Raw genomic sequence first — 15,099 nt, 5'->3', positions numbered from 1 at the left:
TTGGGGTGCTTGTGAGATTCCAACTTTCAAAGTGACCTTCTCCCTGAACTTGGCCCTGACCTGAGATCACATGTGGGATGGGCGTGGCCAGCTGACCCTTCTGACCTCCATGTTTTCATTGCATAATACCTGACAGGACCTAAAGTGACTCCATTAACTTCTCCAGCCTGTCAGCAGCTCCTAGCCATCCCTTTCCTGTTTTCTCCTGTTTTGCTGCTCCTGGGTTGGGGGGTAGGGGTGCAGGTAAGGAGATACCCCACATATCTGTGCCTGTTATGGTCATCTTGGTAATTCCTCTCCCCCCACCCCTTTCTTTTTTTTTTTTTTGGACAGTTATGGGCCTTGAACTCTGGGCCTGGGCGCTGTCCCTCAGCTCTTCAGCTCAAGGCTAGCACTCTACCACTTGAGCCACAGCACCACTTCTGGCTTTTTTCTGCTTATGTGGTGCTGAGGAATCGAACCCAGGGCCTCATGCATGCAAGGCAAGCACTCTACCACTGAGCCACCTTCCCAGCCCTCCCCCCCACCCCCAGCCCTTCTTGCTCTCTCTCTCTCTCCCTGTTCCCAACTCTCAACCTGAAACGAAGGCAGTGCCACCAGCTTGATGCTATCTGTAAATATGCTAAGAAGCAAACTTCCTATGTCCCCATCCAGATTGTTATGGTAGAAGTATAGGCAAAGCCCCAAGTCATTCCACCAAGACTCCCCCATCCGGCTAGAGGTCAGCTTGGTAAGAATTTGACATTAGCCCAGTGCCAGTGGCTCCCTCCCATAATCCTAGCTTATTTGGAGGTTAAGATCTGAGGATTGCAGTTCAAAGCCAGCCCTGGGCAGGAAAGTCCATGAGATTCTTTTATCTCCACCAAACCACCGAAAAGCTAGACATGGAGTTGTGGTTCAAGTGGTAGAACACCAGCCTTGAGTGGACTTAAACACCTGATATAATGTCAGTGTTATGTCCACAATTGTTCCCCGTCATAAAGAAATAAGAAGAAGCAAAAAAAAAAAAAACAAAAAACAAAATTAGTCTGTACACACTTTATTACAGATGCCATTTTCCCTCATATTTCTCATCCAAGGCCAGTAGGATCTGGATGTGGGATGGGTAGGTGGAGAAGGCAGTTTGACTGTACCAGACTTAAGGAGAATGTTCTTTGTGACTCATCCACCTTCTTTAATTTTTCTTGGTCCCCTGAGGTGCAAAGTTAGGCTTTTTTTTTTTTTTTTTTTTTTTTTATCTCCCTCCTGTATTTTCATTCTTTTTCCTACTGGTTTGCTTCTGTAACACCAAAATGAGACAGGCCAGGGAGAAAAAAAATCAATGAGTTCCCTTCTCATCGATTGAATCCATCCTCAGGCGGCAGAAAAGCTGAGAACTGTGAACTGAGAACCTCAACTTCATGTCCGATTTTTCTCTTAATTGTCTCTCGAACCTTTGCTGGACACTCTGGCTTCTAGAACCCTCCAGAGCCAGGCAGCATCTTCAACCTGCAACCAAAGTCTTCTCTGACCCAGAGTTTACTGGCTGGGCAGGGGCTCAAACACTCAGTACATTCCAGAAAAAGGGCAGCAGCTTCTTTCTTCACTGTATAGTCAGGAAGCTTCCTCCCTCCTGTAGGACTCAGGAGGCTGAGATCTGAGGATTATGGTTCAAGGCAGCCCAGACAAAAAAGTTTCTGTGTCAGGGGCCTAACAGCTGCACTGGACATTGATGAAAACAAACTAAGCAACTCAAGGGCAGCGATGGAAGGGAGGGAATGAGAGGGAAAGAGGGAACACTTTATACTAACTAAGCAAAAGGAAAGAAATGTACATATCACCTGATTTGGTAGAAATAGTTGTATTGCCAAAGCTCATAGAATTCACAAACTTTATAGACAGCATGATAATAACACTTTGCCTTGTGAAGGTTAAAATGTGTGTGACTTTCACTGAGTATCACTATCTCATAACACTGTGAAATTTATGTAATCACTTAATCTCAATAAAAAATTATTTTTTAAAAAAGTCTCTGTGAGACTCTTACCTTCAGTGAAGTTTTTGGAGCCCTGAAACACCAGAAGTGGAGCTGTGGCTCAAAGTGGTAGAGTACTAGATTTGAGCCAAAGAGCTCAGGCTCTGAGCAAACCGCAGCCAACAGGAAGGAAGGAAGGAATCTGCAATTTAAAACTTGTCATTTCTAGGACTGGGAGTACTTGCCTAGCATTCAAGAGACCCTGGATTCCATCCCCACCATTACACACCCCCCTCCCCAAAAAAAGCCACTCACTGGTGGCTCATGCCTGTCATCCTTGATACACAAGAGGTCCAAAGATCATGGTTCAAAGCCAGCCTAGACTGATTGAGACTCTTATCTCCAGTTAACCAGCAGAAAGCTGGAAGTCAGTTTGGCTCAAGTTAGAGTGTCAGCTTTGCATAAAAAGCTAAGGGACAGCACCCAGGTCCTGAGTTCAAACTCTAGTACTGGCACACATTTAAAAAAAAAAAAGTGATATTTCCAGAAGCCATTGTGTGTCTCAATTATGCATTTAAAAAAAAATGATTCAAACAGTGAGCGTGTCCTATGGGGCTTGCTTGAAAACTAATTTCCCAGGTGATCATGCTTCAGTCTTATTCACATCATTGCTTTGTGGATCCTCTGATCTCTGCAGGAGCTAATGAGCCTGTGGCATGAATGAGGGGAAAGCCCATGGTTCCGAAGGATTTATGAGAATCTGAACTTCATCATGTCAGGCTTTCTGCCCAGGTCAAGTTACAGAGGTGGGATCATGACACATGTCCTAGAAGCTTAGTCCTCTAACTCGCTCCCAGAGACTGCCATTAAATCTAAGAAATGAATGGGTGCTGGTGGCTCACACATGTAATCCCAGCTACTCAGGAGGCTGAGGTATGAGAATGGTAGTTCAAAGCCAGCCCAGGGAGGAAAGTCCAAGAGACTCTTATCTCCAATGTAACACCAGAAAACCAGAACTAGCCTGTGGCTCAAAGTGGTAGAGCACTAGCCTTGAGCAAAAGAGCTCAGGGACAGCTCCCAGACCCTGAGTTCAAGCCCCACAACTGTGGAGACCATCAGACATGATGGTGCACACCTGTAATTCCACCTACTTGGGAGAGAGAGGTCAGAGAATCACTGTCCAAAGCACCCAGATGAAAATAAAGACCCTGTCTGAAAAATAAACAAATGGCTGGGAATATGGCTCCAGTGCAGAGCACTTGGCCCTGAATGTAGTCCCCATACAGGGAGGAAAGGAGGAAGGGAGGACAAGGTAATAAAGGAAGGAAAAGAAAAAAGAATATGCCAGTGGCTCACTCCTGTAAGCCTAGCTACTTAAGAGGCTAAGATCTGAGGATCACAGTTCAAAGTCAGCTTAAGCAGGAAAATCCATGAGACTTATGTCCAATGAACCACCAAAAAGCTGGAAATGGAGCTGTGGTTCAGGTGGTAAAGCATTTGCCCTGAGTAAAAAGCACAGGAACAAGTTCCTAGGCCCTGAGTTCAATTTCCAGGAGTGGCACCAAAGGAAAAAAAAAATGTAGAATTCAAATAACATAAGACCAGTTTTAAAAATTTTGAGAGCTGGGCTGAGATGATGGCTTAGTGGTAGAATGCTTGCCTAACATCCATGAAGCCCTGGGTTCATTCTTTAGTACCACATACACAGAAAAAGCTGGAAGTGGCTCTGTGACTCAAGTGGTAGAGTGCTAGCCTTGAGCAAAAGAAGCTCAGAGACAGTGTCCAGGCCCTGAGTTCAAGCCCCAGGACTGGCAAGAAAAAAAAAAAATCTTGGGAGCTGGCCACTGTCTTTCACAGAGAATATGTAGTACCCCTCACTCTGGTCAAAAACCTTTCTTTCCATTTTCCCGATTTTCTTCTTATTTTCTCCCTGCCTCCTCTCCTGGTCTCTTTCAGAAGCAGCTTAGAGCAGTACAGGCAAATGCTGCAGGCAGCCAGGTGCGCACAGATCAATCACGCCACTCAGCAGGGAACAGACGTGCTAATTGAGTGCCACAGTGGCCTTTTTCTCTTTAGGGCTAAAGATCAAACCCTGGTTCTTATGTGCAGCTTGCCCAGCAGCACTCTACCCACTGAGCTGCCCCCTAGCCCTGCAAAGCAGATCCGAACACAGAGCCTCACCCACCCACCTAACCCACCAAGAGATAAGTGTGTATTCTGATCTCAAACCAGGACTGTCCCCTGAAAGAAAGACAGATGGTTCTGGCTACACACAGCTGTGTGTGCATGTGGGGTGTGGGTGTGTGCACGTGTGCATTGAACAGTTTCATGGAGATACAGTTCCCACACCAGACACTTATGTGTACAATCCAGTGACTTTAAATGTATTTATCAAATGACATCATATCCATTCACTATTTTGTGTCTGATTTCTTCCCCTGAGCAGAGAATTTCAGGGTTTACCCACTTTGTAGCATGTATGTCTACTTCATCTATTTGGGGGGGGAGGAAAGGGCAAAATTGAGTTTTGAACTCAGGACCTTGTGCTTCATAGGCAGGGTGCTGTACCACCAATCCAGGCTTCCAGTCCAGTTTTTGCACTGGTTATTTTTGAGGTAGGATCTCACTTCTTGCCCAGGTTTAGTGTGCGGTTGGACCACCATCTGCCCATTTTAGGCTTCCCCCTGCTGCTGGGGTGACAGATAATGCCACCATGCCCAACCTCTGTCGTGGAAGTGGAGTCTCAGCCTTTTCTGGGCTGACCTTGGGTGGTGATGCTTCTGATCTCAGCTTCCTGAATAGTTAGGATTACAGGGGTGAGCCACCATACCCAGCTTATCCTACATTTTCTTCATGGCTGAGTAATACTTTTTATTATATGGATGTATCGGCCCACTGATGTGTATCTCTTCATCAATAGATAGGCATATCCAACAGTATCTTTGGAAACATGTGGGCACTTCCCAGAGGCATGGTAACAGTTTTTAACTGTGAAGCACCACACTGCAGCCTGAGTGATTTGCAGGATAGTAACCTTTCATTCTACCCAGGAACCTTGCAGCCCAGGAACATTTACAGCTTTCATTGGCCACACAGACAGATTTTAAGGATCCTGAGTAGCTGCTGTACTCAGGATAACTGTGGTTTGTTTTAACAAGGTATGATTAGAAACATGCAAACACGGAAATGGTCATCATGAAGGAAGATGTTTAAACCCATAGTTGCCTACTGACCAGGGTTAGTTGGAGGCAGAGGGAAAAGGAGAAGGCGGATGAGAGCAAGTTGTTTATTTTTGTATTATTGGGGGTTCAAGTCAGGCACCTGCTAGGCATAGTGTTCTACCACTTGAGCCACTTGTCTCCAACCCTAGTCCTTTTGCTGGTTTTGTTTTCCAGATAAGGACTTATGCTAACTTGGCCTGGCTGTCCTCCAATTGACCTCCTGTCTCTGCCTCCCAAGAAACTGGGATTGCAGGTGTACACTATCACATCACACCCTGCAGGCATGAGCTTTTATGGTGATTTCTGCAGGAAAGAATGGGTGAGACAGAGTAAGCAGATTGGAGATGGGGTAGTTCAGATCCTTTCAGCAGGCCTCAGGACATAGGGCTTGCCCTGATTCTAGGGCTTAAGGTAATGTGAGCAGGTGGACCATGATCTGCTGTGTGAAGTTGTTGAGGTTAAGCATAGTGGTGCATAGCTATAATCCCAGCACTCTGGAGACAGGTGCAGGAAGATGGCAAGTTTGAGGCCAGACTGGGCTCTATAAAAAAGACCCTTGCAGGCTGGGTGCCAGTGGCTCATGCCTGTAATCCTAGCTACTCAGGAGGCTGAGATCTGAGGCTCACAGTTCAAAGTAGCCTGGGCAAGAAAATCCCAGGAGACTCTTATCTCCAATGAACCACCAGAAAACTGGAAGTGGGGCTGTGGCTCAAAGTGACAGAACACTAGCCTTGAATGGAAAAGCTCAGGGACAGCACACCCAGGCCCTGAGTTCAAGGCCCAGAACTGGCCCCCAAAAAAGCATAATTAATTCAAACTGACAAGTTACAGAGAGAATGGGTTCATGACACACCATCCTTTGACATGAAAACTTGGCTTCTGAATCATATAAGGAAGATTTAAGGGGGCTGGGAAGGTGGCTCAGTGGTAGAGTGCTTGCCTTGCATGCCTGAGGCCCTGGGTTCGATTCCTCAGCACCACATAAGCAAAAAGAAAAAAGCCGGAAGTGGCGCTGTGGCTCAAATGGTAGAGCGCTAGCCTTGAGCTGAAGAGCTGAGGGACAGTGCCCAGGCCCAGAGTTCAGGCCCCACGACCGGACCCCCAAAAAAAAAAAATTTAAGTCTGTCACAGTAGCTTTAGCACTCAGAGTCCTTGGAGGGCTGGGGGCATGGCTCAGGTGGTCCAGGCTTGACTCAAGCAGTAAAGCACCTGACTAGCAAGCCAAGGTCATGAGTTCAAAACCTGAGTTTGTTTGTCATGAGTTTGTAGTGACTATGACTAAAGCAGACTCCACTTCCCTTGGGTCAGAGCCTGGTTCCCAGGAACAACATGTCACCAGGCCAGGCGGCTGGGCAGAGGCAGCATTTCAGGATTTGTTGCATATTTGTACTTTTAGCTCATAATTGCCAGGGTGGAGTTTCAGGTGCTATACAGATTGGCAGGAAGTGCCTGCCCCAGACCCTGTGGACTTCCACTTGGGAACCTTTTGTTCTTATGCATAGGCTTTTGTAGATGAGTGACATCTTCATCATCCTCACCCACTACTATACTAATAATCTCTGTTAGCCATTCATTTGCAGTCACTGGAAAAAAATGTCATTTCCCCCACCCTGCACCTTAGGAAGGAAGGAATTAGAGACAGGTGTGGTGGTACACACCTGTAATCTCAGCATCCAGGAGGCTGAGCAGGTGGATCAAGTGTTTGAAGCCAGTCTAGTCTACCTAGTAAGACCCTGTCTTCAAAAACAAATGGCTAGCTGAGCACTGGTGTGGCTCATAATCATGCCTAGGAAGTTGAGATCTGAGGATCACGATTTGAAGCTAGCCTGGGCAGGTAAGTCCAAGAGACTCTTATCTCCAGTAAACTACTCAGAAAAAGCCAGAAGTGGCACTGTGGCTCAAGTGGTGGAGCATTCACCCTGAACCCAAGGAGGCTTGAAGACAGCACCCAGGTCTTGAGTTAAAGTCCCAGGACTGGCACTAAGAACAAAAAACAAAAAAATACAAATCCGGGCACCAGCAGTGGCTTATGCCTGTAATCATAGCTACTCAAGAGGCTGGGATCTGAGGATCGCAGTTCAAAGCCAGCCTGGGCAAGAAACTCCGTGAGACTCTTATCTCCAGTAAACCACTCAGAAAACTGGAAGTGGTGCTGTGGCTCAAGTGGTAGAGCGCTAGCTTTGAGCCGAAAAGCAGAGGGACAGTGCCCAGGCCCAGAGTTCAAGTCCCACAACCAACCAAAAAAAAAAAGCCAGGTGCTGCTGGCTCATACCTGTAATCCTAGCTAGTTGGGAGGCTGAGATATGAGGATCACGATTCAAAGCCAACCCAGTAAGGAAAGTCCATGAGACTCTTATCTCCAATAAACTACTCAGAACCAGTCAGAAGTGGCACTATGGCTCAAGTGCCACTAGCCTTGAACACAAAAAGGTTCAGGGACAGCCCTGGTCCTGAATTCAAGCCCCAGGATTGGGAAAAACAACACAAACAAACAGAAACAGGCTGGCTGGGCACTGGTGGTATATACCTATAATCATAGCTACTCAGGAAGATAGGAAGGTGGCAGTTTGAGGCTAGTCTGGGCAAAAAAGTTTAACCAGTATTTAGGTGTGGTGATACTCGTCACCAAATCAGAATAAGCTGAGGTGTGGCTCAAGCTATAGAATGTCAGCCTAAATGCAGGGCCCTAAGTTTAAATCCTAGTTCTGCCCCACCCCCCCAAAAAAAAATCAGAATGGGAGCCGCTGATGGTAGAAATGTGTTGGATTAAAAAATAAAAGTTAAAAATTTTTAATGAAATGCTTAAAAGTAAAAAAAAAAAAAAGAAAGAAAAGAAATATGTTGGAGCAGAATAAGTAGCTCGGTGGGCACCTGCCTCTTGTTCCCCTGGTCTTGGTGGCATCCTGACAATCAATGTCATAGTAATTATCCCTGTGCTTGGCTGTGGGGAGGGGGGGGAGTCCCCCAAAGCAGGCCAAGCTCACAGCTCCTGTTCGCAAGAGCACAGATGATTTACAGCCAGCACACACTACTCTTCTCTCTGTGCCCCCTGCCAGGAGCAAGGAAGATTTCTTTCATTTTATTTATTTATTTTTTATTTTATGATTTTTTTATCAAAGGAGGGAGAAAAAAAAAAAAACACCTTTGTGCCATTTCCACCCTAGACGGTCACAGTGGGGACCAATGATTTCCCTGCGCTCCAACCCCACGGCTCCAGCCAATACCGCAAAGGAAGGCTGTGGCTTCTTCCAGAAGGATCCCAGAGGCATTAAAAGCCAATAAGTGGGGTGCAGTGCAGCCTCGCAGAGCGGGCACAGGGTCCTGGAGCCCCCGAAGCGCCCCAACATGGGCAGCGCACACTCCAAGGGTGGTGATCGGCCCGGGGCGCTGCCCGGACCCCCCGAGCTGTCATTTTACAGCTCTTTTTCCAGGAAATGGAACGACAGTGTCTTCTTGGATAACGAGCTGCTGACCTCCAAGATCCTGTCGGTGCTGCGGCCAGGGGCCGAGCGCAGCCTCCGGCCCGGCCCCCTGCGCTACCCGGCGCACTTCCTCAGCTCCAACTCTCTGCTTGCTTCTGTCACAGCATCGCTGAAGGAGCAGCCTCCGCGGGCCACCCTCCTGTCCCATGGCAGCCCGGTCCCCGCCAGGAATGTCGGCATGACGGTCGCTCAGAAAGGGGGACCCCAGACAACACCAAGCCCAGCCGGAACTGGGGTACGATTCGGGTAAGCCAGAGGTTTCCCCCACCATCACCACCACCCCTACAGCCATGCATGGAGAAGTGGGTAACACTGTTACCTACCTCTCCACATGGAGACTCTTCCCTTCTCTTCTCTCTCTCTGTCTCCCCAGGACTTGGGTCTAAGGGGGCGGGGGGGTGGACTCCCCATTCCTGGGTAATTCCTATTAACACTTACTGTGCCCTGTCTGTGCTCTTAGATCTTTAGAAAACCAGGGGTTCCCGGGGTACTAGGTTACACTGGGAGAGCTGGGAGGAGGATGTTGGGGTCCAGCACCCTGGTTTCTGTTACTCCCTGGCTTTCCCCCCGGGGTTCCCTGAGTTCAGCATCACAATGGCTTGGATCATTCATCACTTCTGGATACTTCCTGGATGTTGAGGAAGCCGCTGAGTATTTTTCTCTGTGAAATTCTCTCCTCCCACCCTTCCCTTGATGAAGCTGTGCCCTCACCCCAGATTGTGTACAAAAAATTTCATGCACCCCAGTATCCACTGGACACTAAAATTAGTCCTAATGGAAGATGTCCCTGTGTTATAGAGTCCCTTAGGTTTATTTTTTTAATTTTAATTTTTTAGGCTTGTTTGTTTCCATACTGGAGATGGAACCGAGGGCCTTCTACACCTGCTCAAGCAAGTGTTCTCCCACTAAGCAGCAACCCCAGCCCAATCATCTCCTAGTTTATTTTATCTTATTTAATTTTGGTGCCAGTAGTGGGGCTTGAACTCAGGGCCTAGGTGCTGTCCTTGAGCTCTTTTGCTCAAGGTTAGCACTTTACCACTTGGAGCCACAGCTCCACTTCTGGTTTTCTGGTTGTTAATCAGAGATAAGAGTCTCAGGGGCTGGCTTTGAACCATGATCCCCAGATCTCAGCCTCCTGAGTAGGATTACAGGCATGAGCCACCAGTGCCTGGCTGGTCTCCTAAAAGTGATCTATAACAAAGTTAAGACTGCTACTGTAATCCAGAAAGTTCTCTCATCATATCTAATCAGATGGAGTCATACCTGATTTGCTTTCATACACAAGGTTGTGTGTGTGTGTGTGTGTGTGTGTGTGTGTGTGTGTGTGTGTGTGTGTGTGTGTGTTTATTTTTCACTTACCTTATTCATACTTTGATGCTGGAGTTTGAACTCAGGACCTGGGGCACTATATCTTAGCTTTTTTGCTCAAGGCTGACACTCTACTACTTGAGCCACACTCTACTTTTGGATTTTTACTAGTTGATTAAAGGTAAGAGTCTCTGATTTGTCTGTCCAGGCTGGCCTTGAACCGAGAACCTCGGATCTTAGCCTCCTGAGCAGCTAGGATCACAAATATGAGCCACCAGCACCTGGCCATTTGTGTGTGTGTGTGTGTGTGTGTGTGTTACATCCTTTGACTTATTGCTGTTGATCATTTCCACTTAGACCAGCCACAGGAGAGATGGATGAAGCTGACTCTGTGTTCCTAAAACTGAAGCAGGCAGCCGACGACTCTCTGTCACTTACACCCTCCAATGCAGACTCAGTTTTCCTGGAAGGTATGCTCAGCTATCTCCTAGGAATGCTCCCAGACCCAGTGCATGCTGGGAAGCTCCAGACCCACATCAATGGGTACACAGGGGAAACCTAGGGTTGAAACTCTGGGGGTGGCCAGCTAGGTTCCAGGCCCTCACCAGCATCTCCTGCCCTTCCCCTAGATCCCTACACTGCCTCACTGAGGAGCGAGATAGAAGCTGATGCCCACGAGTTCGAGGCTGAGTCCTGGAGCCTGGCAGTAGACTTGGCATATGCCAAAAAACAAAAGAAAGAGGTGGTGAAGAGGCAAGATGTCCTTTATGGTAAGGTGTCTCCATGAGGCTCTGCCTGTGTCTTCTCTTGCCTATTTTATTTCCCTAATTTATGACTAACCTCCCTTGAAACCCTGTCACCTTTGTCCTCTGCATCTCCCACCCCAAGGTAGTCCAGCGTCTTAGATGTAGTTAGGGAAGGACTCCATTAGCACCAGGCCCTGAGGACAAGCCTGGCCTGGTGCCCAGGTTCGACTCTCTCTCACCTGAGTGGTGGTTGCCTCTTGGATTTCAGTTTCTCCCAGGCAATCCTATCTACAGGGTAGCCCAAAACAACAAACATTTATTGCTGCTCAGTAGGTTCTAGAAACTGGGGTGTCGTAGATCAACAGGCCTACTGATGGCGGCCTCTTCTTCCTGTGTCCCCACAATGGGGAAAGATGGCAGAGATATCTCGGGTCTCTTTTTTGGTGCCAGTCTTGGGACTTGAGCTCAGGGCCTAGGCACTGTCCCTGAGCTTTTTTTTGGTCGGTCATGGGGCTTGAACTCTGGGCCTGGGCGCTGTCCCTCAGCTCTTCAGCTCAAGGCAAGCGCTCTACCACTTGAGCTACAGTGTCACTTCCGATTTTCTGGTGGTTTATTGGAGATAGGAGTCTCATGGTCTCTCCTGCCCGGGCTGGCTTTGAACGGCAATCCTCAGATCTCAGCCTCCTGAGTAGCTAGGATTACAGGCGTGAGCCACCAGCGCCCAGCACTGTCCCTGAGCTTTTTGTGCTCAAGGCTAGCACTCTTACCACTTGAGCCACAGCTCTACAGATGTGCAAGTTTGTTGCCCACAGACATGGGGTTCCTTAGCACGAACCTCTTACTGGAAACAGTCTTGAGATAGCTTTCATGGCTTTTGACATGAAACCGGGGCTTTGATTCTGTTTAATGTTTTTTTTTTTATTTTGTGGTGTTTATTGCAGTACTTGGGTTTGAACTCAGGGCTCTGTGCTTGCTAATGTTCTACTGCTTGAGTCATGCCCCCAGCCCAAGCACACTCTTTTCTTTTGGCCTGGGACTCACAGAACCAGGCTGCAGAAGATGGAAAACTAGACAATTAGAATAGCCAAATAAGGTAGGTATGATGGTATATGGCTATAATCTCAGCTACTCAGGAAGCAAAGTTTAGGAGGATGATGGTCATAGGCTGACCCCGTGCAACAGAACAAGACTTTTTGTGTTTAAAAAAAAAAACAGTTGGCTACCAGTGGCTCATACCTGTAATCTTAATTGCTCAGGAGGCTGAGAGCTGAAGATCACAGTTCAAAGCCAGCACTAGCAGGAAAGTCCGTGAGACTATTGTTAATCACCAGAAAACCAGAAGCTGAGCTGTGTCTCAAGAGGTAGAGCACTAGCCTTGAGCAAAAAAAATCTCAGGGACAGCACTCAAGCCGTGAGTTCAAACCCAGTACTGGCACAAAAATAAAAACATTTGTTAACTAATTTAAAAAAAAAAAAAAAAAAAGGAAAAAACTTCATCACCCTACAAAGGCAATGCCTTAGGTGGAGAGCTTGCAGAGGCCAGAACAGACAGGTAGCACTTGGCAACACACAAAGGCCCAGTGGGCCCTTGGGGCTAGCTTGAGTAAGTCCTGCTGAGCATCTCCATGTGTCCCCACAGAGCTGATGCAGACAGAGGCACACCACGTGCGGACGCTGAAAATCATGCTGAGGGTGTATTCCCGGGCCCTGCAGGAAGAGCTGCAGTTCAGCAGCCGGGCCATCAGCCGCCTCTTCCCCTGCGCTGATGACCTGCTGGACATGCATGGCCACTTCCTGGCCCGGCTCAAGGAGCGCCGCCTGGAGGCCCTGGAGGAGGGCAGCGAGCACAACTATGTCATCCAGAAGATCGGGGACCTCCTGGTGCAGCAGGTAGTGTGGCCTGTGATGGGTGGGTGTGGCCTGTGGTGGGTGGGTGTGGCCTATGGTGGGGTGGGTGTGGCCTATGGTGGGGTGGGTGTGGCCTATGGTGGGACACACCAACCTCCACCCTTTCTCCATTCCTTCCAATCAGGAAAAGACCATGGCTCTAGCTCATCAGGATCCCACAGTCCTGAACCCTTCCTTCCCATTCCAGCATGGCTGTGTTTTTGTTTGTTTGATTGTGATTTGGGGGTGCTAGCTGTTGTATGTGATGGTTAGAAGTGTGTTCCATGCAGGTAGTCACCTCAACCCTCAGTGTTGGTATAGAAAAAGAGAAGAATCTTGAAGTACCCTTGCTTAATCTCACACCAATGCCCAAAGCATCCTAGATCAGTCAGTTAGGATGACTTAAGGAGCTTGGTCTTGGGACCAGGAGGGATCAGGACACTTGTCTGGCATGCGCAAAGCTCTGAGTTCTATCCCCAGCACCCTAAGAGAAAAAATAGCTGGGCAATGGTGGCTCATGCCTGTAATCCTAGCTACTCAGGAGGCTGAGATCTGAGGATTATGGTTGAAAGCCAGCCCAGGTAGGAAAATCTGTGAGACTCTTATCTCCCATCAACCACCAGAAAACCAGAAGTGGCACTGTGGCTCAAGTGGTAGAATGCTCTCCTTGAGCTGAAGAGCTGAGGGACAGTGCCCAGGCCCAGAGTTCAAGCCCCACGGCCAACCAGAGAGAGAGAGAGAAAGAGAGAGGGAGAGGGAGAGGGAAGGAGGGAGGAAGGAAGGGAGAGAGGGAAAGGGAGAGGGAGAGAGAGAGAGGAATAATAAATTTATTATTGCCTTAAAGAAGCATAGCCCTGGGCTGGGAATGTGACTTAGTGGTAGATTGCTTGCCTAGCATACATGAGGCCTTGGTTCAGCTCCTGGTACCACATCAACAGAAAGAGGGGGAGGGAGGGAGGGAAGAAAGGTAATTAATAGAAAAAAAATAACCCTTTGGCATGTTCTATTTTTTGTCTTTTTTTGTATTTTGCTTTTCTTTTCTTCATATGTGTGTGTGAGTGTTCCTCCACTGATTCTAAGACTTGGATGTTGTTGCTAAGCTTTTTTCCCCAAGGCTGGCACTCTACCACTTGGACCGTAGCTCTGCTTCCAGTTTTTTGATGGTTAGTTGGAGGTAAGAGTCTCATGGACTTTCTTGCCTGGGCTGGCTTTGAAACCTGGTCCTCAGATCTCAGCCTCCTGAGTAGGTAAGATTACAGGTGTGTGCTACCTGCACCTGCCAGCTTTTTCTTTTTGTCTAACATTTTTTGGCTGAAACTTACTTCTTTCCTTTTGGATCTCAGGAAGCTCTCTAGGCCCCCAGTGGAGAGCTGTCCAACTTTTTCAGGGTACCTTGCTCTGAGGTGATGATAGTTCCTAGTTGAAGATATTTATTTACCTTAGCACCCTCAGCTGAACTCAGAAGAAGTGACCTTTCCCTTCCTCTTCCTCTTTTTCTTCATCTTCCCTATCAGTTTTCCGGTGAAAGTGGGGAGAGAATGAAAGAAAAATACGGGGTGTTCTGTAGCGGCCACAACGAAGCCGTCAGTCATTACAAGTTACTGCTGCAACAAAATAAGAAATTTCAAAACTTGATCAAGGTAAAAAAAAAATGTCATTTAATTAGAATCTTTTCTTCACTGTACATTTTGTCCACAGAATCACTGTATCTTGAGATTGGAGAGTTGTAAAGTTTAAAAAGCAATGGTGCTAGAAGTGGCGCTGTAGCTCAAGTGGTAGAATGCTCACTTTGAGCTGAAGAGCTGAGGGATAGCGCTCAGGCCCAGAGTTCAAGCCCCACAACCGACAAAAAAAAAAAAATAAATAAAAAAAATAAAAAGCAGTGGTGCGAGGAAGTGGAGCTGGGCTCAAGTGGTAGAGTGTGAGCCTTGAGCACAAAGAGACTCAAGGACAGTTCTCAGGCCCAGTTCAAGCCCCAGGAATGCAGGGAGGTGGGGGTGGGGAGAGACTGACCTTTGGACTGTGAATGTGGCTTAGCAGTAGAGTGCTTGCCTAGCATGAGTGAAGTCCTGTGTTCCATTCCTCAGCACCACATAAACAGAAAAAGCCAGAAACAGCGCTGTGGTTCAAGTGGTAGAGTGCTAGCTTTGAGCACAGAGAGGTTCAGAGACAGTGCCCAGGCCCTGAGTTCAAGCCCCAGAACCAGCCAAAAAAAAGTGTGGTGCATTTGTATATGTGTGTTTTAGAGGGGTTTTGATTATACTGGCCATTGAACTTGGCCTCTTTTATTAGCCATGCCCCTCACAATTTGAGCCATGCCCCAACCCTGCTTTTGTATTTTGTGAAACTTTAAAAAAACAAAACAAAACAGAAAAGTCCAGTTAACCACCAAAAAGCTGTAGCTCAAGTGATAGAGTACTAGCCTTGAGCAAGAGAAACTCAGGGGCTGCGTGCCAGTGGCTCACGCCAGTAATCCTACCTGTTCAGGAGGCTGAGATCTG

At 47.7% G+C, this 15,099-nt stretch overlaps 1 protein-coding gene across 3 annotated transcripts in view; it reads left to right on the top strand.

Annotated features, from left to right (window-relative positions):
- Arhgef18 (Rho/Rac guanine nucleotide exchange factor 18) overlaps positions 1-15,099 on the top strand; it is a 70,252-nt gene that overhangs the window by 40,106 nt on the left and 15,047 nt on the right. For 2 of the 3 annotated variants that reach the window (XM_042693693.1, XM_042693694.1), the window contains 5 exons: positions 8,762-8,903; positions 10,323-10,435; positions 10,595-10,735; positions 12,351-12,601; positions 14,113-14,238. In XM_042693693.1, the coding sequence (XP_042549627.1) occupies positions 8,762-8,903; positions 10,323-10,435; positions 10,595-10,735; positions 12,351-12,601; positions 14,113-14,238 (773 nt within the window). Of the gene's footprint in view, positions 1-6,937; positions 6,943-8,761; positions 8,904-10,322; positions 10,436-10,594; positions 10,736-12,350; positions 12,602-14,112; positions 14,239-15,099 lie in introns of those variants that run through there. The other variant, XM_042693695.1, reaches the window with a different exon arrangement.

Source organism: Dipodomys spectabilis, unplaced genomic scaffold, assembly GCF_019054845.1.
Source record: "Dipodomys spectabilis isolate Male_0828 unplaced genomic scaffold, ASM1905484v1 ptg000173l, whole genome shotgun sequence".
Lineage (NCBI taxonomy): Eukaryota > Metazoa > Chordata > Mammalia > Rodentia > Heteromyidae > Dipodomys > Dipodomys spectabilis.
Note: the sequence above shows the minus strand (reverse complement) of the source record. Positions and strands in the feature narration are given on the sequence as shown.